At 47.7% G+C, this 26,353-nt stretch overlaps 1 protein-coding gene across 2 annotated transcripts in view; it reads left to right on the forward strand.

Moving 5' to 3' along the window:
- Positions 1-6,600: 6,600 nt before the first annotated feature.
- Positions 6,601-26,353, forward strand: part of sacm1lb (SAC1 like phosphatidylinositide phosphatase b) — an 88,871-nt gene continuing 69,118 nt past the window's right edge. For both annotated transcript variants that reach the window (XM_072510083.1, XM_072510084.1), the window contains exons 1-2: positions 6,601-6,619; positions 23,562-23,659. In XM_072510083.1, the coding sequence (XP_072366184.1) occupies positions 6,618-6,619; positions 23,562-23,659 (100 nt within the window). In that variant the 5' untranslated portion in view covers positions 6,601-6,617. The remainder of the gene's footprint in view (positions 6,620-23,561; positions 23,660-26,353) is intronic.

Genomic DNA, 26,353 nt, shown 5'->3' on the forward strand with positions numbered 1-26,353 from the left:
ATTTGGCTAAGGAGATGGTGAGGTGATGAGGTGGGGGGAGGGTGAGGGTGCGTGGAACATAGGGTCCTTACACGCCGATGATCTCATAGAATTTATAGTGCAGAAGGAGGGTATTTGGCACATCAAGTCTGCACCAGCCCTTTGAAAGAACACTTGTTGTATATCTCAGAATCGAGCACGTCATGTGGGGGGGGCATGGGGTGGTCACAGAATGCAGCTGCTTCAGAGTGCGGGACGTTCTCTGGCTTTGAAGTGAATTTCGGCAAGAGGATGGTCTACCCACCGGAAGTGGGGGGAGGGGGTGGGGGCTGCAATTCCGCTTGGCGGTAACCCACTTTAGGTACTTGGGGGTGCAGGTAGCCCGAGATTTGGAAGGGCTCCGAAAATACAATTTCAGTAGTTTGATGGGGCGGGCGAATGCAGGCTTGCTGAGGTGGGACAACTCCCCTCTCTTGTCCCACCTCTGTTCAATGTTTTGCCGCGATTCTTGTTTTTATTTCAGTGCCTGCCTGTCTTTTTTATCAAAGTCCTTCTTTAGGGAGGTGGACAAGTTGATCTCCTTGTTCATTTGGAGGGAGGAAAGGTGGCCAGGATTAGATGAGTGGTTCTGCAGAGAGGACAACAGACAGGGAGGTTATGCCCCTCCCAAACCTGCTGTATTATTATTGGGTGACGAATGTGGAGAAGGTGCAGCGGGGGGGCGCTCTGTGGGTAAAGATGGAGGCTGGCTTGTGTAGTAGATCGGGGTTGCAGACGCTGGCAGCACCGCCTCACCCGATGGTTCCAAGAAAGTATTCGGTGAGCCCAGTGGTGGTGGCCACATTAATGATCTGGTGGCAGTTTAGGCTGGGGACCAGGTCTGGGGGGGGATGATGATTAGGGGGAATCATGGGTTCGAGCGGGGAGGGTGGATGCGAGGTCTCGGAGATGGGATGAGGGGGGGATTAAGGAAATGAAGGATTTGTTCCATGGGGGGGGCGGGCAGGGCGGGATTCACAAGCCTAGAGGAGTTGGGAGAGATGTACAGGTTGACACAGGAGGAAGGGTTTAGGTACATGCAGATTCGGTACTTTGCAAGAAAGGTTTTCCGGAGAATCCCAATAGCCACAGGCCTCTTCATTGGGGGTTGTTTCGGCAATCTACGGGAGGATCCTGGAGAAGGATAGGGTGTCCATGGAGGGGATTAAGGCAAAGTGGGGGTGGGGTGCTCAAGAGGGACTGTGGTGTTAGGTGCTATGGAGGGTAAATGCCTCGACCTCCTGTGTGAAGTGTTGGGTACTCTGACACACAGACGAACCAACACGATTGCGTATGGTACAACGCAGTTTTATTTCATTGAACTATAAACATAGTAAACTCTGGTATTCAGCACATGGTGAACCTCAGAGTGGCTGGCAATGAGGTCTGTGCCCTGAGCTCTCTCCTGCTCGAGTGCCCAGGAAGTGTTGTGTTCCCTGCTTTGTAATGTGTATGCTCTTGTCCGTGATTGGCTGTCGTGTTGTGTGTGATGATTGGTCCGTTGATCTGTCCATCATTATGTGTGTATGTATGTGCTGTGATGTTCACCTGAATATCATGACATCCCCCCTTTTTTTTACAGGATTATGTGCCTACGTGGTTATAAATAGAGATGTGTACTGAGTGTAGCTAAATGTGTGGGTGTGCAATATTTACACCATGTACATGGGGTTTAACTATATACAAGGGGCGATGTCGGGTGTAACATAACAACGAGGTTGTACCATGAACAAAGAACGGGGAAACGTTGAACGATAAAGCGAATTCCTGTAACGATAAGAACATAAACATATTAACAAAGTGGCTGCATGAGTTCAATGTATAAACAGTCTCATAAGTCCAGTCTAGTAGGTGGGCGACGAATTCGGGTTGACCGCCTCAAGGGTAGGCCTGGAACCACCGGCTGAGGAACGGGCCTGGCCACGGGCGACGATGAAAGGGGCATGGTAGCCGGCAGCGCCACGAAGTCGAAATCCGGAACAACAGGAGGGCACGGTGTCGGTGTAAGGTCTCGTAGCGAGCGTGGAAGCAGGCGAAGAGCCTGGCGATTGCGCCGATGAACGGATCCATCAGGCATGCGAACCAGGAACGAGGGGGGAGCCACGCGTCGGAGAGCTTCGGCAGGTGCTGACCAGCCACCTTCTGGTAGATGGATGCGGACTTCGTCTCCAGGGGCCAGGGCGGGAAGATCAGTTGCCCGTGAGTCATATGACCTCTTCTGGCGACCGCGCTGCAGTTGCATCCTATGCAGTACCGGAGCATGGTCGGTCGTGGGCGCCAGAATGGAAGGTACAGTAGTCCTGAGGGCGCGACCCATCAGCAGCTGGGCTGGTGAGAGACCAGTGGCTAGTGGGCCCGAGCGATAGGCCAGCAGGGCGAGGTATAAATCCGATCCGGTAGCAGCAGCCTTACAGAGGAGCCGCTTGACAATGTGAACGCCATTCTCCGCCTTTCCGTTGGACTGGGGGTGTAGAGGGCTAGACGTCACGTGTGTGAAGCCATATGAGGCAGCAAACGATGACCATTCCTGGCTGGCGAAACAGGGCCCATCGTCCGACATGACCGTCATCGGAATGCCGTGGCGAGCAAAGGTGTCTTTGCAGGCCCTGGTGACAGCAGACGACGTCAAATCGTGCAGGCGTATGACCTCTGGGTAGTTGGAGAAGTAGTCAACGACGATGACATAGTCCCTGTCGAGCGCGTGAAAGAGGTCCACACCCACCTTCGCCCATGGGGACGTCACCAGTTCATGGGGCAGAAGCGTTTCAGGAGGTTGCGCCGGCTGAAACCTTTGGCAGGTTGGGCAGTTGAGCACCATGTTGGCAATATCGTCACTGATGCCCGGCCAGTATACCGCCTCTCGGGCCCTCCTTCTGCACTTCTCGACCCCCAGGTGGCCTTCGTGTAGTTGGTCGAGAACCAGCTTGTGCATGCTGTGCGGAATCACAATCCGGTCCAGCTTCAGAAGGACACCATCAATGACGGTCAAGTCGTCTTGGACATTGTAGAACTGCGGGCACTGCCCTTTGAGCCACCCTCCCGTCATGTGGCGCATCACACGTTGTAGAAGGGGGTCGGCCGCAGTCTCTCGGCGAATACGGGCCAGACTGGAGTCGTCAGCTGGCAGATTTGCCGATGTGAAGGCCACCTGCGCCTCGACCTGACATACAAACCCCTTTGAATCTGGCGGCGTGCTCACTGCTCTCGATAGGGCATCCGCAATGATAAGGTCCTTCCCTGGGGTGTAGACCAGTTGGAAGTCATACCTCCTGAGTTTAAGTAGGATGCGCTGGAGGCGAGGGGTCATCTCGTTCAGGTCCTTGTTTATGATGCTGACCAGGGGGCGGTGGTCAGTTTCAACAGTGAACCTGGCAAGACCATACACATAATCATGGAACTTGTCTAAACCGGTTAGCAAGCCCAGGCACTCCTTTTCGATCTGCGCGTAGCGCTGCTCTGTGGGGGTCATGGCCCGCGAGGCATAGGCGACCGGGGCCCATGACACAGTGTCATCCCGCTGCAGGAGTACCGCCCCAATGCCGGACTGGCTGGCATCAGTCGAGATTTTAGTGGCACGAGACGTGTCGAAAAACGCCAGTTCTGGTGCAGTGGTGAGCTTGAGTTTGAGCTCCTCCCATTCCTGCTGGTGTGTGTGCTGCCACTGGAACTCCGTGGACTTCTTGACGAGGTGGCGCAGAGCCGTCGTGTGGGAGGCAAGGTTGGGAATGAACTTCCCCAGGAAGTTGACCATGCCTAGGAAGCGTAGTACTGCTTTCTTGTCTGCCGGCTGCGACATGGCTGTGATTGGCTGTCGTGTTGTGTGTGTTGATTGGTCCGTTGATCTGTCCATCATTATGTGTGTATGTATGTACTGTGATGTTCACCTGAATATCATGACACTGTGCAAGGTTGGGGCTGATGCAGCTGAAGTTAGTATATAGGGCGCACCTCACAAAATCAAGGATGAGCTGGCTCTTCGAGGGGGTGGAAAATGTTTGTGCACAATGTGGGAGGGGGCCCTGCGAACCTTGTTCATATGTTTTGGTCCTGCCCGAAGTTGGAAAGGATTTGGTTGATGGTGTTCAGCACCATCTCGGGGGGTCTTACACGGGAACGTAGAGCCCGGTCCCCGAGAAGCCATATCTGAGTTGCAGTCTAAAGTACTAAATGGGATTTTTTTTTTATTCAAAAAAATATACTTTATTCATAAAATTTATCATAAGCATTACAGAAACATTTCAAATTGTCTTGACTGTACATTTCCGGCAGAGTTACACATTGCCTTGACTTTCTTCCATTCAATTTTGATATTATTATACACATATCACTCTTTACATTACAATTCCTTCTTAAATATTTACATTGTCATGTTTGTTTTATACATTGGAGTGTCGGTGGCCCAGACCGAGGGGGGTTTACACTGTTACCCGCCCTTCGGTGTACATTTGCTGGAAAGACCTTACACAGTGGTCTTTCCCCACTGCGCCTTGGCGGCAGCTGCCCCAAGCTTGAGTGCGTCCCTCAGCACTTAGTCCTGGACCTTGGAATGTGCCAGTCTGCAACACTCGGTCGAGGACAAATCTTTGCACTGGAAGATCAGCAAGTTTCGGGCAGACCAAAGAGCGTCTTTCACCGAGTTGATGACCTGCCAGCAGCAGTTGATATTTGTCTCGGATTGATAAAGTAAACGTGGGGGAAGAGGGGCCACACATATAGGTTGAGAGGCGGTAGATTTGGAACTGAGATGAGGAGAAACTACTTCTCGCAGAGGGTGGTGAATTTGTGGAACTCGCTGACCCACAGCGCGGTGGAATCTGAGTCATTAAATGGTTTCAAGAAGGCGAGAGATGTATTTCTGATTTTATAAATGGGTTGAAGGGCTATGGGCAACAGATGGGAGATCAGGCAGCATCTGACTGAATGGCATTGCAGGCTGGAAGGGCTGAATGGCCTGTTTCTGCCCCTAATTCCTGTGTTCCTGTCAGATTGAACATGCAGCAGACTTTCAGTAATGATCACCCGAGGAACTTGGGCCTTGGGCAAACCAATGGGAATACAACAACAACTGAGACCCTCCCCGGGCCGCAGGGGAGGCGGGCTGACGTCACGTGGTGGTTGGGCGGAGTCAGAGGGCGGGCCAGCGTCACGTGGTGGTTGGGCGGAGTCAGAGGGCGGGCCGGCGTCACGCGGCGCTGGGCCGGGGCCGAGGTCAGAGGGCCGGCCGGCGTCACGTGGCGGAGGGCGGGACCGGGGTCACGTGGCGGAGGGCGGGGCCGGCGCCGGGGTCAGAGGGCGGGGCCCAGCGGCGCAGACGGCAAGATGGCGGCGGCCGCGTACGAGAGCCTGAAGCTGTGAGTTGTGAGCCGAGGGCGCGGGGGGAGCGGCTCCAGCGCTCCGCATCCGGGCGGGAGGCTTTCAGCCGCGCCGGGAATCGATTCTGCGGGTTTGCTGCTCTCGGTTTGAAGCAGAGGCGGGTCCGGTGTGGGTCAGAGAGGGGGAGGCTGCCGCTTCCCTTGCCGGCAGGGGCGGGGGCTGTGCGGATCCCCACCATGGGGGGGGGGGGGGCTGTGCGGATCCCCACCATGGGGGGGGGGGGGGGGGGGGGGGCTGTGCGGATCCCCACCATGGGGGGGGGGGGGGGGGGGGGGGGCTGTGCGGATCCCCACCATGGGGGGGGGGAGGGGGGCTGTGCGGATCCCCACCATGGGGGGGGGGGAGGGGGGCTGTGCGGATCCCCACCATGGGGGGGGGGGGAGGGGGGCTGTGCGGATCCCCACCATGGGGGGGGGAGGGGGCTGTGCGGATCCCCACCATGGGGGGGGGAGGGGGGGCTGTGCGGATCCCCACCATTGGGGGGGGGGGGCTGTGTGGATCCCCACCATTGGGGGGAGGGCTGTGTGGATCCCCACCATTTGGGGGGGAGGGCTGTGTGGATCCCCACCATTTGGGGGGGAGGGCTGTGTGGATCCCCACCATTTGGGGGGGGGGCTGTGGATCCCCACCATTTGGGGGGGGGGGGGGCTGTGGATCCCCACCATTTGGGGGGGGGGGGGCTGTGGATCCCCACCATTTGGGGGGAGGGGGCTGTGGATCCCCACCATTGGGGGGGGGCTGTGTGGATCCCCACCATTGGGGGGGGGGCTGTGTGGATCCCCACCATTGGAGGGGGGGGGCTGTTTGGATCCCCACCATTGGGGGGGAGAGGGGGGGGGGCTGTGTGAATCCCCACCATTGGGGGGGAGGGGGGGCAGCTGTGTGGATCCCCACCATTGGGGGGGGGAGGGGGGGGGCTGTGTGGATCCCCACCATTGGGGGGGGGCTGTGTGGATCCCCACCATTGGGGGGGAGGGGGGGGGCTGTGTGGTTAGCACTGTTGCTTCACGGCGCCAGGGTCCCAGGTTCGATTCTCGGCTTGGGTCACTGTCTGCACAGTATCCCTCTGCATGGGTTTCCTCCGTGTGCTCCGGTTTCCTCCCATAGGTTCCGAAATACGTGCTTGTTAGGTGATTTGGACATTCTGAATTCTTCCTCAGTGTACCCGAACAAGCGCCGGAATGTGGCGACGAGGGGATTTTCACAGCAACTCCATTGCAGTGTTAATGTAAGCCTACTTGTGACTCTAAAGATTATTAAAAAAGAATTTTCAAGCAATGTCTTCAAATAATCTAGAACTGTTGGCGAGGGGGGGGGGGGTGTTGGCTCAGTTTCAAGGGGTGTGTTTTCTCCCCCATTTAAGATGGAGATGAGGAGTTTCTTCTGAGGGTCGTGCGTCTCTGAAATTCTCTACCCCAGCAAGCAGTGTCGGCTGCCTGGGTCATTGAATATATTCAGGGCTAAACTGGACAGATTTTTGATCTGTTAAGGGAGTCAAAGTTCATGGGGTAGGCTGGAAAGTGGAGTTACAGCCATATCAGATTAGCAATGATCTTATTGATTGGTGGTGCAGGCAGGAGGGGCTGAATGATGGTCTGCCTCTAGTTCTTGCACTCTTAAGAGAGAGACGTTTAAGGCAACTGAAGGTATGGCCAGTAATGGGGCGATTCAAATTGGGAATTTGCAAAAGGTCAGAATAGAAAAGCACAGAATATCTGCGGGTTATGGCACTGGGAGAGAATATAGATTTGGAGGGGCGAGGCTACGGAAGGGCGTTTGAAAACCAGGATGTGAATTTTAAGATTGAGCGGTTGTTTAACCTGTCAGTAAGCACAGGAGTGATTTATGAACAGGATTTGGAGTGAATTAGCGCAAGAGCAGCAGAGCGTTTGTTTAGTGGGTTGAATATGGGAGACCAACCACGAGCATTTGAATAGTAACGTCTAGAGGCAACAATGTAGAATGGCTTTTAATTTTGTGATGTACCTTATGGTGATGTGACGCAAGTGTTCTTCTTGTCTATATTAATGTCCTGTAGATAAAAGGTGAGAGGGAACTGCGAGGTTTGTTGATCGCTGTATCTAATAATAATCTTTATTAGTTCACAAGTAGGCTTACATTAGCACTGCAATGAAGTTACTGTGAAAATCCTGGGACCCCCTTTTTAAAAAAAAAAACCCAATAGTGGCGACAGTGACTGGGATATGGCCCAAGTTTCTAAACTTTGACCATCTTATTGTTTTTAAATGTAAGCGGTGTTGATTTGGTGAATTTATTCAGAACAGAGTGACCTGTAGTCCAGGTTACTAGTAAATCAGTTGAACTTTTATGGACTATGGCAGTTTTTATTTTCATTTTTTGCTTTCATGGTGTCAGGCCACAGAAATATTGGATTTGAGTTTGAACTCATGAGTGGACAATGAATCCATGCCCTCTATGTTGCTAGTTCAGTGTCACAAACGCTGCATCTATTATTTAGTTCTCCTGTAGTGTTTAAGGAAGAAAACCTCAGTTAAAATCCTCAGTGCACTATTGCCACATCATCGGACATTGTCTCTGTAACTATGTTGGTTATCTCACTCACCTCAATAGAGCCAATTAACAAAACATTGGGATGTCTCATCCCTAATTGCCCTGAGGAAGTTCGATACAACTGGGAGACTTGCTTGGTCATTTTGGGAGGGAGTTAAGGTTGGGTATTCTGGGCTGGATTCTCTGTTTTGGGGAATAATGTCCCCGCGCCGTCGTTAAAACTGGTGACTTTTACGCCAGAAAAACTGGTGTGAAAGGGCCACATTTTCCTTGCCCTGCAGGGGGCTAGCAGTGAACCAGCGTAAAACCATCAGCTTTTGCTGCAGATTCGTGCCCCCGCACCTCCGGGTCAGAGGCTGCGCATGGCGGTGGCCTCCAGCGGCTGCGCCGTGCTCTATGGCAGATTCACAACACGGAGCTGGACCCTAAACGTAGTGCCCCGATCGGCCGCCCGCCCAACCCGGACCAACCGGCCAAAATTAGCGTGCTGCCGTATAAGGGCCTGCCCTCCGGTCGACCGCCCCCGACCAGGGTGGCCGCGGATTGAGTCCGCAGCCGCCCCCGACCAGGGCAGCCACAGATTGAGTCCGCAGCTGCCACGCAGGTAAGCGATGCACGGCATACTCTCCAGCACCGGTCCCGATTCCATGCGGGAAACTGGATTCTCCGCCCCGGTGCCAGCCGCGATTTTGGCGTCGGGGTGCGGAGAATCCAGCCCATTGTCTTTGGAAGTGTATCGTGCATATTCACCCTAACCTCTTGAAGGGTTACCTTACCAGGACAAATGATTTTGTTTTGTATTCCCTTGAGTGCAAATGGTTGAAGTGTGACCTAACCCAGGTGTTTAAAGTGATAAAAGGATTTACGCGGTTTAGTGGAGAGTCGGAGACATGTTGGTAATGTCACTGGATTAATAATGCAGAGATCAAAATTTATGTTCTGAGTCATGGGTTCAAATTCCACCAGTGTGGCTGGTGGATTTAATTCAATGCATATAATAAATCTGGAATTCAAAGTTAGTCTCAGTAATGGTGACCATGTCAACAATCATTGTTTGTTGTAAAAACCCATCTGGTTTGTTAATGTCTGCCATCCTTACCTGGTGTGGGCTACACGTGACTCCAGACCCACAGCAATGTGGTTGACTCTGAAATAACCTAGTAAGGCACCCAGTTCAAGGGCAATTAGGGATGAGCAACAAATGCTGGCCCAGCCAGCGACGGCCACATCCCGTGAAAGAATTAAAAAATATACAGTAACTAATTCTTCAAGTAGCAGGATCCAGAACCAGTTGATTCTTCTAAATTTTAATTTTAAAATTGGGTCAGTTTGATCAAGACGCACTTCATACATCAGGTCGTCGACTTTGGATACTAGGTCAGTTGAAACTTCCAAGACTGAGACAGATACAATTTTTATTAGGTCAGGGTTTCAGGATACTGAGTAAAGGCAAATGGGGGTCTGATACACACCAATAGTCTATTGATTGGTGGAGCAGGCTCAATGAGCGGAATGGCCTACTATTTCTGTGCTGTTTTGCAAGGGCAGATTGGTGTGTCATTTGTACCTATAAAGTTGTTTGACGTGATAGTCAATTGAATAGTTGAATGAATGGTGACACCGTTGTATTGTACTAATAATGATGCTGTTTAGATAACAATCTTATCAGGAAAGGTTTGCAAAGTGCCATTTTGTTCCTGCTAAAGTTCAGATTGATGAAAGAAAGGTGATCTTAGAATGAAAGGGGTGCCCTTATATAAATGAGAGGATTGAAGGTAAATAATATCCTAAACAAGCCAGCCATAGCATTTCAATAAACATCTGTTTAATTTTTAAAACTGTTCCCTGTTTGTTAGAGTGGTTTTAGTTCTGGGGATATTTATGTTACACCTTTACTAGGTATCAATACAACACAAGGTTCAGGGCTGTGCATATTGATTACAAAATTTAAAAGCAGATGGTAGTGCTATCCTTGGCCAGGTATCAGTCTTGACTCAGTGGGTGGCAGTCTTGCCTGTGGTTCAGAAGATTAGTCCCGCTCTAGACCTTTAAGTACAAAAACCAAGGCCGCCAGTGCAGTGCTGAGGGAATGCTGCACTGTTGGAGGTGCCGTCTTACAGATGAGATGGTCAACCAAGTTTGCATCTGCTCTCTCAGGTCGATGTAAAAGCTCCCCGACACTATTTTGGAGAAGAGTTGGGGGTGGGGAGGGGTGAGTTCTCCCATTTATCCTGAGGCAAATATTTATTCAATCAATATCACAAATATAGGTGACTTGCTCATTATCACACCACTGTTTGTGGGAGCTTGCTGTGTGCCAATTAGATGCTGCATTTCCCATGTTACAACAGTGGCACCAATTCCAAAGTTATACATTGGCTGTGAAGCGCTTTGGGATGTTCTATGGCTGTGAAAGGCGCCATATAAATGACAGCTTTGTCCACCCTTCAATAGCTCAGCTGCTAGAGCGGAGGACTGCAGGTCTTTTGTGCCGGCAAGGATTCATTCAAGTCATTCAGACCCTGGTGCATGATGAAGCCCTGTCTTATTGCCTACATACTAATGTTCAAGTGTAATGTTCAGATTAAAGGCACGGACCTTTAAAACAGAAATGAGGAATTTCTTCAGCCAGAGGGCAGTGAATCTGTGGAACTCTTTGCCACAGAAGGCTGTGGAGGCCAAATCACTGAGTGTCTTTAAGACAGGGATAGATAGGTTCTTGATTAATAAGGGGATCAAGGGTTATGGGGAGAAGGCAGGAGAATGGGGATGAGAAAAATATCAGCCATGATTGAATGGCGGAGCAGACTCGATGGGCCGAGTGGCCTAATTCTGCTCCTATGTCTTATGGTCTTAAATGTAATGAATCATGCTGGTTCCGCTAGTTTACTTTCTGAACATGGTTAGTTCAGTTTAGAGTTAGAGCTGTAAGATGATGTGACTTCAATAAACGTTGTCATATTTGATGGTTCAAACCAAACCTTATCATGGTGCAGGAAGCGGGGTTGTGGACTTTGAATTCTTCATGATATCTGACTGTGGTACATATGGCAGCATTGCTTGACTTGCATAAAGCAAGGCACAGAAACCTGAGATAGAGTTATAGTGGTAGTTAACATAACTAACTCATGAATCATGAGTGAGTTATTTGTTCAGCCCATATGTTGGACTCCTGTACTACTGGGTTATCCTCCCTGTTCAGAGGCTATCCCTCTCCAACATTAACTTGGCTGGCACCAGAGGGTTTGGACATGCTAGAGATTGTGTGCTTTTAGGATATTTCAATAATGTGACTGCTTTATTGTTGATTTCAATAATGTATAAAACAGCAAATATAGTTAATCATTGACAGCATCTAAAACATGCCGTGATCTGTTGTGTATGAGCTCTTGTGTTTCTATCTCTATGGCCCCTCTTCCATTTAACAAGTGAGGAAAGAACATGGACAGTAATCTACTCCCAGGTCTTGGTAATGACATTCTGCCACGGTGCTAGAGAATGATAAAATGAGTTCTTGGACCTCTGCTTTGATTTCCTGTCTATCCCTGTCAGCTAATTGAGACTGCAAACCCTGTGGAGGGTTTTCGATGTGTAACCTGTGACTTGTTGCCTACACAGTGATGCGCGAGTGTGATGTATTGCATTTTTACCAATGCACCATAGCATGAACTTTCTGAGCATGGTTACGTGGAACGATTATTATATTTGCAAGATGCCGTGGCTTCAATTAACTTCACATTTGATGGAGTAACAACAGCGTTCATTTTCAATAGATTTTCTTGCGTTTAGAAACACACGTGCTTCACAAATGGGAATGGGTGGGGAAATTAAGCCTGAACTGGAGTGAATGATCAGGAGGGGAGGCTGAAAGCCCAGACAAAGAGACGGGTATTGAAACGGTTCTGAAGAGAAGTGGAAGAGTTCTGGGAGAGGTACTGAAGAGATGAAGGTCCTGTCACTAAACTGCACATTAACTTGCAGTGTCCTTGGCCAGCTTACTTTATGAATCCTGATTTATATTGTGATTATTTGAATTCCACCTCCCCATCAACCTGGACAGAGATTTGTGGTTCTTGAAGCTTCACATAAGACATCAATGTGATTATGATTGCCAGCAGCGAGACAGGAAATTATATAGAGAATTGTCCAAATAGATTGATCATAAATGTAATGGAGAAAGGTTGATGTTGTAGCTGCCTCAAATAAAATTGTACTAATTGGCAAGCTGATTAATCTTGTGCATAAAATATCCAATCACTACCTGATAAATCCCCTGATGGGGATGATGACTGCAGTTATACAGTTGCTATTGACAATGGAGATGACTGCAAGCAAACAAATTGATAATGGGATTAAAATAAAGTAATACCCAATTTAGCAAAGACCTGTTATATAAATATATTTCAGAGATGGACTTTTCATTTTTTAAATCTTTATTGTCACAAGTAGGCTTGCATTAAAACTGCAATGAAGTTACAGTGAAAATCCCCTAGTCACCACATTCCGGCGCCTGTTCGGGTACACGGAGGGAGAATTCAGAATGTCCAATTCACCTAACAGCACGTCTTTCGGGACTAGTGGGAGGAAACCGGAGCACCCGGAGGAAACCCATGCAGACACGGGGAGAAATGCAGACTCCGCACAGACAGTGACCGAAGCTGGGAATCGAACCAGGGACCCTGGTGCTGTGAAGCAACAGTGCTACCCACTGAGCTACTGTGCCGTCCTGCAAAGCTGTCATCTAATTTACAAATGTGGACACTCAACATTCTTGTAGGTGGACTTCATAAGAAATAGAAGCAAAGAAGGGCAGCACGGTAGCATTGTGGATAGCACAATTGCTTCACAGCTCCAGGGTCCCAGGTTCGATTCCGTGTGTGCGTGGGTTTCGTCCGGGTGCTCCGGTTTCCCCTCTCAGTCCAAAGATGTGCAGGTTAGGTGGATTGGCCGTGATAAATTGCCCTTAGTGTCCAAAATTGCCCTTAGTGTTGGGTGGGGTTGCTGGGTTGTGGGGATAGGGTGGAGGTGTTGACCTTGGGTAGGGTGCTCTATCCAGGAGCTGGTGCAGACTCGATGGGCCGGGTGGCCTCCTGCACTGTAAATTCTATAATAAGCCATTCAGTCCTTCCAGCCTGCTCCACCATTCGATAAGATCATGTAATCATCTACCTCATCTCCACCTTCCCTCACAACATCCATATCGCTTTATTGCCTCGAGTCCAAAAATCTATTATTCTCTACCTTTGAATATAATCAATGTCTGAACATCTACTCATTGGTGTAGAGAATTCCACAGATTCACATCCTTCCGAGTGTAGAAATTCCTCCTCATCGCAGTCCAAATTGGCCACCCCTATATTCTGAGACTGTGGTCCTGTGTTGTAGACGTCCCCAGCCAGAGAAAATAACCTCCCAACATCTACTCTCTCAAACCTCTTAACTTTTTATGCTTCAATGCAATCGCCTCTCATTCTTTTAAATGCCAGGGAATATAGCCCTAGTCTAATCAGTCTCCCGTGAGACAATCCACTCCTTTTAAACCCTTTGGGATTACTGTTTTTTTCCATCACAATGTGTTGAATATAATACTTCTTTCGATAGCTTGTGATCATTTGCGCCGATATTTGAGGGGGGTGTGAACCTTGACTGAGAATAAATATTATAAAAACATAGATCCATCTAGTGAGATAAGGCAAAGGACTAGGGGACGCAGATTTAAGGTTTCGGGTGAGAGATGGGGATGGTGGGCTGGGTGGAAGGCATTTTTCACTCCGAGTGGTAATAACTTGGAACCTGCAGCCCACGAGGTTGGTGAATGATTTCAAAAGGAAATTGGATGGGCATTTGAGGGAAATAAACTGTCAGGGCTAAATGGACTGAGTTGCTTGTTCTGCAGGAAACTGCATGGATTTGATGGACTGAATAAGCTCCTGTGCTGTTGTGACTCTAAATGAGTCACTGCTCCACACATTTCCCAACGGGGAGCAGTTTATTATTTACGTTTTGCAATAATAATTACATACAGTGGAACCTGGATAAACAAGATCAGGACTGTATACTCTGGGGTGCAAATAACTGCATTGTAAAATGTTCAGGAGCCACTCTCCAATTACAAACTGCAGACATCTTTCATTACACTGAGCTTTTTCAGATCACACAAAACAGCCTGGCTGTTTCACACTTTCAAACCCTCAAAGTTTGGACTGAATTTGAGGCTGAGGATCTTGATGTCCAATTGTTACTGGCTTCCTTTCTGTCCTTGCAACCCTCCAGCTGACACCCCTCAGCAAAGCTGTGGAGCTGCTTTATTTGTGAAGCTGCAGAGAAGCTGAATGAATGAATTTACAGGGAAGACCATTACAAGCTGCAAACAGAGACTTTGACCTGCAAGCGTACTGTAAAGGAAGGTGGACTAGAACCACCATCTGCAACAAGGGCAGCACAGTAGCACAAGTGGACAGCACTGTGGCTTCACAGTGCCAGGGCCCCAGGTTCGATTCCCCGCTGGGTCACTGTCTGTGCGGAGTCTGCACGTTCTCCCCGTGTCTGCGTGGGTTTCCTCCCACAGTCCAAAGACGTGTAGGTTAGGTGGATTGACCATGCTAAATTGCCCTTAGTGACCAAAAAAAAGGTTGGATGGGGTTATTGGGTTACGGGGATAGGATGGAAGTGAGGGCTTAAGTGGGTCGGTGCAGGCTCGATGGGCCGAATGGCCTCCTTCTGCACTGTTCTATGTTCATAAGGACTCTTTCCCGTTGCTTATTATTTTAACCCTTTCTTCCCCTTTGTTTGTTGTGTGTGTGTGTGTGTATATATATATATATGATGTGGAGATGCCGGCGTTGGACTGGGGTGAGCACAGTGCGAAGACTTCCAACACCAGGTTAAAGTCCAACAGGTTTGTTTTGATGTCAATAGCTTTCGGAGCGCTGCTCCTTCCTCAGGTGAATGAAGAGGTCTGTTCCAGAAACACATATATAGACAAATTCAAAGATGCCAAACAATGCTAGGAATGCGAGCATTAGCAGGTGATTAAATCTTTACAGATCCAGAGATGGGGTAACCCCAGGTTAAAGAGGTGTGAATTGTCTCAAGCCAGGACAGTTGGTAGGATTTCGCAGGCCAGATGGTGGGGGATGAATGTAATGTGACATGAATCCCAGGTCCCGGTTGAGGCCGCACTCATGTGTGCGGAACTTGGCTATAAGTTTCTGCTCGGCGATTCTGCGTTGTCGCGGGTCCTGAAGGCCGCCTTGGAGAACGCTTACCCGGAGATCAGAGGCTGAATGCCCTTGACTGCTGAAGTGTGGGGTTACCCCACACCTGGGGTAACCCCCTAACCTGGGGTTACCCCATCTCTGGATCTGTAAAGATTTAATCACCTGCTAATGCTCGCATTCCTAGCATTGTTTGGCATCTTTGAATTTGTCTATATATGTGTTTCTGGAACAGACCTCTTCATTCACCTGAGGAAGGAGCAGCGCTCCGAAAGCTAGTGACATCGAAACAAACCTGTTGGACTTTAACCTGGTGTTGTAAGACTTCGTACTGTGTATATATAGAGGGTGGAGGCAGGTTAAAGTGGGGGGGGGGGGGGGGGGGGCGGGGAGATGAAGAATTAGATAGTTAACCAGTTGTATTTGCTACATGTTTCATTACATTTCTTGTTATTAATAAACAGTAATTGTGTTTACATTTACAAACCTGTTGACTGTAATTATTGGACAGCCAAGGGCCAAAGACTTGGGGTATTTTTCTAAGTTAATTCCCCTGTGTTGTGACTCCGGGTCAAGTAGGGCTGGAATTGATCGTCCCTTAGCCCAGGATGTCGTAATACCAAACAGAGCCTGCGCATACGCCCATCCCCACACAGAGCCAGAACCTGCATACACGCAGAGCCAGAACCTGCGTACACACTCCTCTCCACACTGACCCAGAACCTGCGTACACGCCCATCCCCACACCGAGCCTGCGTACACACTCATCTCCACACTGACCCAGAACCTGCGTACACACCCATCCCCATGCAGAGCCAGAACCTGCATACATGCAGAGCCAGAACCTGCGTACACACTCCTCTCCACACTGACCCAGAGCCTGCGTATACACCCATCCCCACACCGAGCCTGCGTACACACTCATCTCCACACTGACCCAGAACCTGCGTACACGCCCATCCCCACACCGAGCCTGCGTACATGCCCATCTCCCCCCCCCCCCCCCCCCCCCCCCCCCCCCCCCCCCCCCCCCCCCCCACACACAAAGCCTGCGTACACTCCCACACACAGCCTGGTTATATGTCCATCCCCACACAGACCCAGAACCTGCGGCCACCCATCTTCACAGAGGCCCAGAACCTCTGCATGCACCCATCTTGCAGTTCCTGGCCCCACATGGACCCCAGACCAGTGTATGTTCTCCTACCCCACGTGCAAACTCTGAAGACTCACAAGCAGGAAGTCCTGAATCCGAGCACACATGTGAGCCGAGACATTCTGGTTGTCCGCTGTCTTGAGAATGTTGTGAGAAGCAGCTTTCACTACAGTTATTTTATTTGGCACATCAGTTTTTTGATATCTGCTTAACTCTTTAGCATTGTTGCAGCTGACGAGGGTGCTGTTCAAAATCTCAGCTGGATCTTCCAGCTTGTTGGGAAAAATGTTTTTTTTTTAGTAGATGCAATGACCTTTTAGAAAATAAAAACAGCTGCAAAAATAAGGCAGCTGATGCCAGTCTCGCGGGTGTTGTCATTTATACTGACAGAACACTTTTCAAAATCCTAAACGATTTGAGAAGTTACAAATTGTTTGATTGCGTTGCATCTGACTGGGGTGGATGTGTGCACAGGTCCAGGGACTTCACACAAATCTAGATTGACACTTCAGTGCAGCAGTACTGACAGGAGGGGAGTGCTGCACAATTTGAGGTGTTGTCTTTTGGACGAGACTGGAAACCTTGTTGTCTCTGTCCTCCCAGGAGGTTGTGAAAGGATCCCACAGTCATTATTTCGAAGAAGCGAAAGGGAGTTATGTCTGGTGTCCTGGTCAATATTTTTCTCTCTCAACCTCACAATAGCAGATTACCTGGTCGTTATCACATTGCTGTTTGTGGCAGCTTGCTGTGTACGATTTAGTTGCTGTGTTCCCTACGTTTCAACCGTGACCTCACTTCAAAAGTGCCTCATTGATTATAAAGTGCTTTGGGACATCTTGAGATTGTTAAAGATGTCTTCAACCAATTCCATTAAAAAATGTGTATATATATATATATTCTTTGATGGGATTGTGAGTGTCACTGGCTAGGTCAGCATTTGTAGACCATCCCTAATTGTCCTTGAGAAGGTGGTGGTGAGCTGCCTTCTTGATCCGCTGCAGTCCATGTGGTGTAGGTACACCCACAGTGCTGTTAGGGGGGGGGGGAGTTCCAGGATTTTGACCCAGTGAAGGAACGGCCGATATATTTCCAAGTCAGGATGGTGAGGGGCTTGGTGGGGAAATTTGCAGGTGGTGGTGTTCCCATGCGTCATTCCCTTGTCTTTCTGGATAGTGGAGGTCACTGGTTTGGAAGGTGCTGTCGAAGAATCCTTGGTGAATTGTAGCGCATCTTGTGAATCTACACACTGCTCCCACTGTGCTTCGGTGCTGGAGGGAGTCAATGTTTACGGTGCTGGATAGGGTACCGATCAAACAGGCTGCTCTGTCCTGGATGGTGTCGAGCTTCTTAACTGTTGGAGCTTCATCCATCCAGCCAAGTGGAGAGTATTCCATCACACTCCAGAATTGTGCCTTATAGATAGTGAGTTACTTGCCTCTGAATTCCTAGCCCCTGACCTGCTCTTGTACTTATGTGGCTGGCCCAGTTCAGTTTCTGGTCAATGGTAACCCCCAGGGTATTGATTGAGGGGGGATGGGGGAAGAGATTTAACAATGTTAATGCCATTGAATATCATGGGGGAGGGAATGTTTGGATTCCCTGTTTGTGCTGTTTGATAGCACTGTCAATGACACCTATCGCTGCTGATGATCAAGAATAGACTGATGGCAGCAGTAAATGGCTGGGTTGGATTTGCCCTATTTGTGTACAGGACATATGGGAAATTTTACTGGGTAGATACCAGTGTTGTTGCTGTACTGGAACAGCTTTGCTAGAGGCATGGTTAGCTCTGGAGTTCAAGTCTTCAGTGCTATTGCTGTAATATCCATAGCGTTTGCAGTAATCCGAGCCTTCAGCCATTTCTTAATGTCACATGGAGTGAATGGAATTGGTTGAAGACTGGAGTCCGTGATGTTGGGCCCTCAGGAGGTGGTTGGGATGCATCATCCACATGGCATTTCTGGCTGAAGATGGTTGCACAATAAATAAAATTAAGCCTTTTTGAAAATTCAAGCAGATTGTCTTGGAAGACCCCAAAGCTACTGGTCAGGAGCCGATAATGTCAGCTATGTAGCCCTGGATTAAACTTTCAGAAGTGTTTTACTAGTTAGTTGTAATGTCAGCGTTATGTTTGTTTACTGAAAAGTTGAGGAAATGCAGCAGATATTTGGCATCGCCTTGTCAATGGCCCATGCTAATTCTGGCGAATCCGCTGTTCGGATAAGGCACGAGGAGGTTCTGCTGATTAAGTGGCTCTGTTATCAGCATTGGACTACTTTGTTCCTTTTCCTAAAGTTGCCGATTTTCTTTTGTTTGTTTAATGTAACTCGATTGACTAAGGGAATGTGATTAGTTTTAGGATGTAATGTTGAAAGTATGGACTGGAAGCTATTATTTGTCTTTCCTGTGCGTGCAGCAAGGACTCTCGTAGGGGAGTTAGTATTGGAAAGTGGCGTGCACCCGTGAAAGATATTTGGGAGCTTGCATCTCGCAGCTACTCAGTGACAAAGTTTAGCAGAGGTGTTGCCTCCCATGAGGATTGTGTAGCATTGTCCAGGGTGTAAGATGGTTCTGTATAATGGTAAAACCAGTTGTCAAACAACCCAATTATCTGAATATTCCTTCAAGCCAAACTCATTACCATTGGTTCTGGATGTTTGCACATATTAGGACTAGCGCTTAATCACTAAGGATGTACATTAGATGCTGATCATCGACCACTTGCCTAGAACAAATGTTATGAAGTGTTAAATTGCAGCTAAGCAGCTTTTGATTGCAATTTGATAAAAAGCTTCCTGGTTTATCTTTGCAGTGCCTGAGGAAGACGGAATCCTACGTAGATGTTGCAAAAGCTTTGAGTTGAAACCCTCTCCCTCTTCACTCCCCTAGATTTTGCCTCTCCGCTTAAAGCATTAGTATATCATTCCTTGAGTTTGGATACATTTACATAAGAAAATACTAGGAACAGGAGTAGGCCATTCGGCCTTTCGAGCCCGTTCCACCATTCAGTAAGATCATAGCTGATCTTTTTGTGGACTCAGCTCCACTTACCCGCTCGCTCACCATAACCCTTAATTCCTTTACTGTTCAAAAATCTATCTATCTTTGCTTTAAAAACATTCAACGCGGTAGCCTCAACTGCTTCACTGGGCAGAGAACTCCACAACCCTTTGGGTGAAGATGTTCCTCCTCAACTCAGTCCTAAATCTGCTCCCCCTTATTTTGTGGCTATGCCCCTAGTTCTAGTTTCACCCGGCAGTGGAAACAACCTCCCTGCTTCTATCTTATCTGTTCCCTTCATAATTCTGTATGTTCCATAAGATCCCCCCTCGTTCTTTTAAATTTACCTACATTGTACTCCATCTGCCAGCCTCTTGCCCACTCGCTTAAGCTATCTTTATCCCTCTGCACACTTTGTTCTACCACTCATCTTAGTGTCATCTGCGAACTTTAACACATTACACTTGGTCCCCAACTCCAAATCATTTATGTAAATAGTAAAGAATTGCGGTCCCAACACTGATCCCTGAGGCACACCACGAGCCACTGATGGCCAACCTGAAATACAGCCATTTATCCCCATCATTGCTCTCTGTTAGTTAACCAATCCTCTATCCATGTTAATACATTACCCGCAACACTGCGCACCTGGGCAGCATGGTGGCGCAGTGAGTAGCATTGTTGCCTCACGGCGCCGAGTTCCAAGGTTCGATCCCGGCTCTGGATCACTGTCCGTGTGGAGTTTGCACATTCTCCCTGTGTTTGCGTGGGTTTTGCCCCCACAACCCAAAAGATGTGCAGGCTAGGTGGATTGGCCACGCTAAATTGCCCCTTAATTGGAAAAAATGAATTGGGAACTCTAAATTTAAAAAAAAAAAAGTTTTATAAAAAACACTGTGCACCTTTATCTTGTGCAGCAGCCTTTTGTGTGGCACCTTGTCGAATAGCTTCTGGAAATCAGATACACCACATCCACCGGTTCCCCGATGTCCGCCGCGCTCGGAATGTCCTCAAAGAATTCCAGTAAATTAGTTAAACATGACCTGCCTTTCATGAACCCATGCCTCGTCTGTCCAATGTGACAATTTCTATCCCGATGTCTCGCTATTTCTTCCTTGATAGATTCAGGCAGGTTCGCCACTACAGGGATTAAGCTAACCGGCCTATAGTTACCCACCTTTTGCCTACCTCCTTTTTTTAAAGCAGTGGCATCAGATTTGCTGTTTTCCAATCTGCCAGAACTGCCCTAGAATCCAGCAAATTTTGGTAAATTATCGTGAGCACATTTGCTATTTCCCCCACTGCCTCTTAGTACCCTGGGATGCATTCCATCAGGGCCAGGAGACTTGTCTACCTTTAGCCCCATCCGCTTACCCAACACTACCTCCTTAGTGATAATGATCGTTTCTAGGTCCTCGTCTCCCATAGCCTCTTTGCCAACAATTATTGGCATGTTATTTGTGTCTTTCACTGGGAAGACCAACACAAAATACCTGTTAATCCCTCAGACATTTCTTCATTTTCCCCCTTCTCAACTTCTAAAAGACCAATGTTTACCATAGCCACTCTTTTTTGCTTTATATATATATATATATATAGTTGTAGAAACATTTACTGTCTGTTTTTATATTCGGAGCTAGTTCACTCTCATAATCTATCTTACATTTCTTTATAGCTTTTTTTTGTGGCTTTCTGTTGACCTTTAAAAATTTCCCAATCGCCTAGTTTCCAACTAATTTTTAACACTTAGGATGCATTTTCTTTCAATTTCATATCCTCCTTTACTTGCTTAGATATCCATGGCCAATTATCCCCTTTCCTACAGTCCTTCTTTTCACTGGTATATATGTTTGCTGAGCATTGTGAAAAATCGCTTCAAAAGTCCTCCACTCTTCCTCAATTGTCCCGCCAAAAAGTCTTTGCTCCCAGTCTACCTTCACCAATTCCTCCCTCATCCCATTGTAGTCTCCTTTGTTTAAGCACAAGACACTGGTATTGGATTCTACCTTCTCACCTTCCATCTGTATTTTAAATTCAACTATACTGTGATCGCTCCTTCCAAGAGGATCCCAGGCTATGAGATCATTAATTGTTCCTGTCTCGTTACACAGGGCAGATCAAGGATAGCTTGCTCCCTGATAGATTCCATTACATACTGTTCGAGGAAACCATCGTAAATATATTCTACAAACTCGTCAAGGCTGCCTTGGCTGACTGATAAGATTCCCTTTATTCTTAAATGCTGCATTCTGCATATTCTAATACAGCTGCCCTCTGATCAGTTCATTCGGGGATTTAACAGCAAAGGTTGGAAGGTGGCTGTAGGCTACATGAAACGTTTTTATTTTTAAGAAGTCCACATTCTTACAATTGCACTCCTGCAGCATTTCTGCTCCCTCCTTGCCCTCGTAAGGTTTCGCTCATTGACCTGGCTGTTGCTTTTTCCATGCTCCCTCCTGCCCACTGTCCTCTTCCACCCCTCTGCCCGTGAAGCACTCGGCTGTCTTTCTGTGCAATGTTAATTGTGTGCACCGGACTTGTTGTCGGGAGTGTGCAGTGTTAACTGTAATGGTGCCAGTGTCCAATCACACTGGATGAAACCGATAGTGCTGCTTCTCACCTGGACGACACTCAAACCACCCCAGTAATCCCTGTGGCATCGGTAGTTGCAGGGTTTTCTACTGACCTGCTGCAAGGAGTTGCCCGCTGACACCACACAGCCATGCAGCTCACTTCCTCCCACTGGTTAAAATGTTCAGAAAAAGCACACAATACACTTTCACAGAGAGGAGTGCTAGAAGAGCCGACTCTGTACGTACGCTCGTCCTGTGCTGCCGACTCCATTCACTGCCTTTGTTGTCCAATAGTCGACGTGGATGAGCCAGCATCTCTCCAGAACTGGAGTTGCATTCAGGATATAACCACGAGTGCACGCATGCTTCCGCCTTACACCCAAGGAAAACCTGTGACATGGTAAAAATGGACTTTTCAAAAGGGAAAGTGATTCACCAGCCGTGGCAGACAATGTATGAGCGATCTGCATGATGCAAATATGCATTGGAGGTTGGCATGTGACAATAATCTCTCTTGGTTGATTGGGCATAGCTTGTCACATGAAGGGTCTGTATAGCTGTCACTTTCGCAGCCACTGATAGGAAGAACCGTGTCCTGCAAGTGGCTCCTAGATTTGGCTGCAGAAATCTCTCATAGTCTTCTTGGAGAATTGTAATATTTGCTTGAGAATTGTAATATTTGCTCACCCATATCTTCAGATATGTTCATATGCATGATTCCAGCCCTGTTTACATGGGTCAAAGCATAAGGGCAGTGCTAATGGAGCATGATGGTGAAAACGGAGATCATAGCAGCATTGTTTATTGGGGACTACACACGTTTGCATCTCCACACCTGTGCATCATTCCAATTTCCCACACTACCTTGCCTTATATTCCCACTGACATTTTGTAGGTATATCAGGGCTTGGAGTCATGGACTGGGAACGGAGTCATGAACCAGGAACGGATTATGGACATAAGATGTTCACTTGTGTACACTTATCTGGACTTTGATGAACGTAAACTGCTGGGCAGCACGGTAGCACAGTGGTTAGCACTGTTGCTTCACAGCACCAGGGTCCCGGTTCAATTCCCGTCTTGGGTCACGGTCTGTGCGGAGTCTGCACGTTCTCCCCGTGTCTGCGTGGGCTTCCTCCGGTTTCCTCCCACAAGTCTCGAAAGACGTGCTTGTTAGGTGAATTGGACATTCTGAATTCTCCCTCAGTGTACCCGAACAGGCGCCGGAATGTGGCGACTAGGGGATTTTCACAGTAACTTCATTGCAGCGTTAATGGTAAGCCTACTTGTGACATTAAGGTTATTATTATTATGATGTTCTTTGGTGCTTCCAGTCCATAATGCCCAGCACTGTGCACAGGGATGCTTGTAGACCTTAGCATTGTGCACCATAATACAGGGTATCTAGCTGACAGCAATAGAATTTGGGCCGTTGGGGTGAAAGACTCCTTGGAATTGCATGATTTTGTGTACATTTTATGCCCAGAATCTGTTCCAGGTTCCACCAGTGCGGAGCTGCAAACTGTTGTCCGTACTCGAGTATAAACTGAATTTGAACTGGAAAATAGTGAATCTTCGTTCTGAGGATGTCGGTACTTTTCAGAGTTCCTATGATGGTGTGATTCAATTTTGATTTTCTTTCACCTAATAGACATTCACGGTAACTTTAAAAATATATCTTTGTCTTTTTAGGCACACCACTCCAGAAAAGTTCTACTTTGAAGCTTGTGATGATGGATCAAATGATGTGCTCACGATTGACCGTGTCTCTAATGAAATCACCCTCGGAGGTAAAGCATTTATTTCAAAACCGGAATTTGCATTTCAAAAGCAACAAAGCTTTTTTTTATTTCCAATTTAAAATGTTCTGATTACTGCAAAAAGATGCATTCTAAGCTTTATTGCTTGCATTTTGCCTCAGCCCCACAGTGTCAAAGGAAGTTGTAATAATTGCCCAGATGCCTTTAAGGAGACGCTAGATAAACGTGAAGAACGAAGAATAAGAGGGTCATGCTGATAGGGTGTGTAGAAGAGGGGTGGGAGGAGGGTTGTGTGGAGGAGAGACACTGGAATGGACTAGCTGGTCAATTAACCTCTTTCTGTGCTGTACGTCCTGTGTAAGATTTCCACCAACCCCAGGGTTTGCAACAAACAGGTTGGAAAGTGCTTGGTCACTGGCATCTTCCAAATGACGCACTGCATTGTTAGAGCCATGTTTGTTCAGCTTAATCAGATCCTGTGTTAGTCCAGCACATCCCGCCAAGGCTGGTTTGAAGTTATGAGGCTGAAATGTGTTGGACATTTGGTCAAAGTATAGACTGAGCGAGGGCAGCATGGTGGTGCAGTGGTTAGCACTGCTGCCTCACGGCGCTGAGAGCCCGAGTTCGATCCCGGTCCCGGGTCACTGTCCGTGTGGAGTTTGCACATTCTCCCCGTGTCTGTGTGGGTCTCACCTCCACAACCCAAAATGATGTGCAGGGTAGGTGGGTTGGCCACGCTAAATTGCCCCTTAATTAGGAGGAAGAATAATTTGGTACTCTAAATTTTTTTTTTAAGTTTCAACTGAGTTTCATCACGAAGAGACAAATCTGATGAAGCTTCTGTTGATTCATATGTGTGAACATTTAAAAAAATTTTTTTACAGTACCCAATCCATTTTTTCCAATTAATGGGCAATTTAGTGTGGCCAATCCACCTACCCTGCACATCTTTGGGTTGTGGGGACGAAACCCACACAAACACGGGGAGAATGTGCAAACTCCACATGGACAGTGACCCAGAGCCGGGATCGAACCTGGGACCTTGGCACCGTGCTGCCCCCAGGAAAAAAGAATCTTAACAGGAGTAGAGGAGCAAAAGGAACTCTGGGTACAGATTCTCAGATTATCAGAAATAGCAATGCAAGTTATCAAGGTCAAATGAATTGGAAATAAAGCACAGGAGTTCTTTTTTTTTTTTTTGAGATGTATAGTTGCAAACTAGAGAGTTTACATTAAAATTCTATAGAACTTCGGTTGGACCTCACTTGGAGTAAGGTAACCCGCTGTTTATTTTTGTAATACGCAGCTGATTAGTTCAGGTCTGTGGACCCTTAAATATTTTTGTGTGACTACACTGTGCCCATTATCTTAACGCAATGGTGTGCGCACAGCCTGCATGGGAACTTGCAGGTTGCTGTGTGGTTGCTCCACTTATGAGAGAATATTGGCTTGGAGTACTGTGTACAGTTCTGGTATGTTGAAGCACTGCAGCGGGTGCAAACTAAATGTCGAGGATGATACCGGAACCGAGGTTCTAGCTCTCCGGGGAGGCTGAACAGGCCGCAAAAGAGAAACCCTGAGAGTGACCACATAGAGCTCTTTAAAATTATGAAGGGATTGATTGGGGTAACAGAAATTTATGGGGAGTCTAAAAAGCAGGGGGCATAAATGCAAGAAAGTTGCGAATAAATCCAATAAGGAACTTGAGCGAAACTTATTTACTCGGTGAATGCTGAAGAGTGTGGGACTCGTTACCACATGGAATAATGGTGGTGAATAGCATGGATGCTATGGGGAAGCACCTGAGAGAGAAGGGAATTGAATGGGGTTAGATGATGTAGAGTGGATCATTTAGGCCGAATAGCCTGGTTCTACACATGGAATTCTATGTTCTCGAGAGGTTAGGCCAGATTTGCGAAGCTAGGTGACATGGCAAATGATTTTCAGCAATTTAGTATTGGCATGTTCAGCGTTGCTAAAGTTTAAGTAGTAATCTCCTGCATGAAACCTTAACCAACCTCCTAGGTTTATTTTTCCTGATACTGTATCTAGCATCTTTCTTATGCCTTTACTTATTTTTACTTGGATTAACAAATATGAAATGATCTCCTGTTTTTGTGCTCTGGTTTCATGGCTTCTAGACAAGTGTCTCCTTACTCAAAGCAGACGGCAAGGTGACACTTGGCTGTTGGTGACATTGAGCAATCCTCCCAAGTATTGAGCTCGCTATAAGGGAAATACTGTTGCAGGATCAGGCAATCTCACATGCGCTGCTTCATATCCATTTCACACGGAACTTTGATCTTCAAAACACTCAACTCATTACTTATTTGTGTTTATATATTTTAAAAATCAGTGAATATTTCCATTGAACACGGCACCCATACGGAAATCCTTGATCCAACAGTCATTCTAAGAGACAGAAAATATTTCCTGTCTTCATCACTCCAGTCACTGTGCTGGTTTGTTGCTAATACTCCAGAGACCTCTGCTACACCGACTGGTACAGCTTTCCTACCCTGCATCAGAGAGCTACTCCTATATGTTTCTGACCATTTTATATTCACATCTAAAGTTCTGCATCTACCTAAGTCATAGTCTGGGTAAGGTTTATTTTTGGTAAATGTCATTGCACGTTACCCGATTGTTCTCCAGAGAGGCTCCCCTGGGAGAAATTAATTTGATTGCAGATTGGTTTGGCTGAGCTGCTAATTAATTTGCTTC

The sequence above is a fragment of the Scyliorhinus torazame genome, chromosome 6 (genome assembly GCF_047496885.1).
Source record: "Scyliorhinus torazame isolate Kashiwa2021f chromosome 6, sScyTor2.1, whole genome shotgun sequence".
In the NCBI taxonomy this organism is placed as follows: Eukaryota; Metazoa; Chordata; class Chondrichthyes; order Carcharhiniformes; family Scyliorhinidae; genus Scyliorhinus; species Scyliorhinus torazame.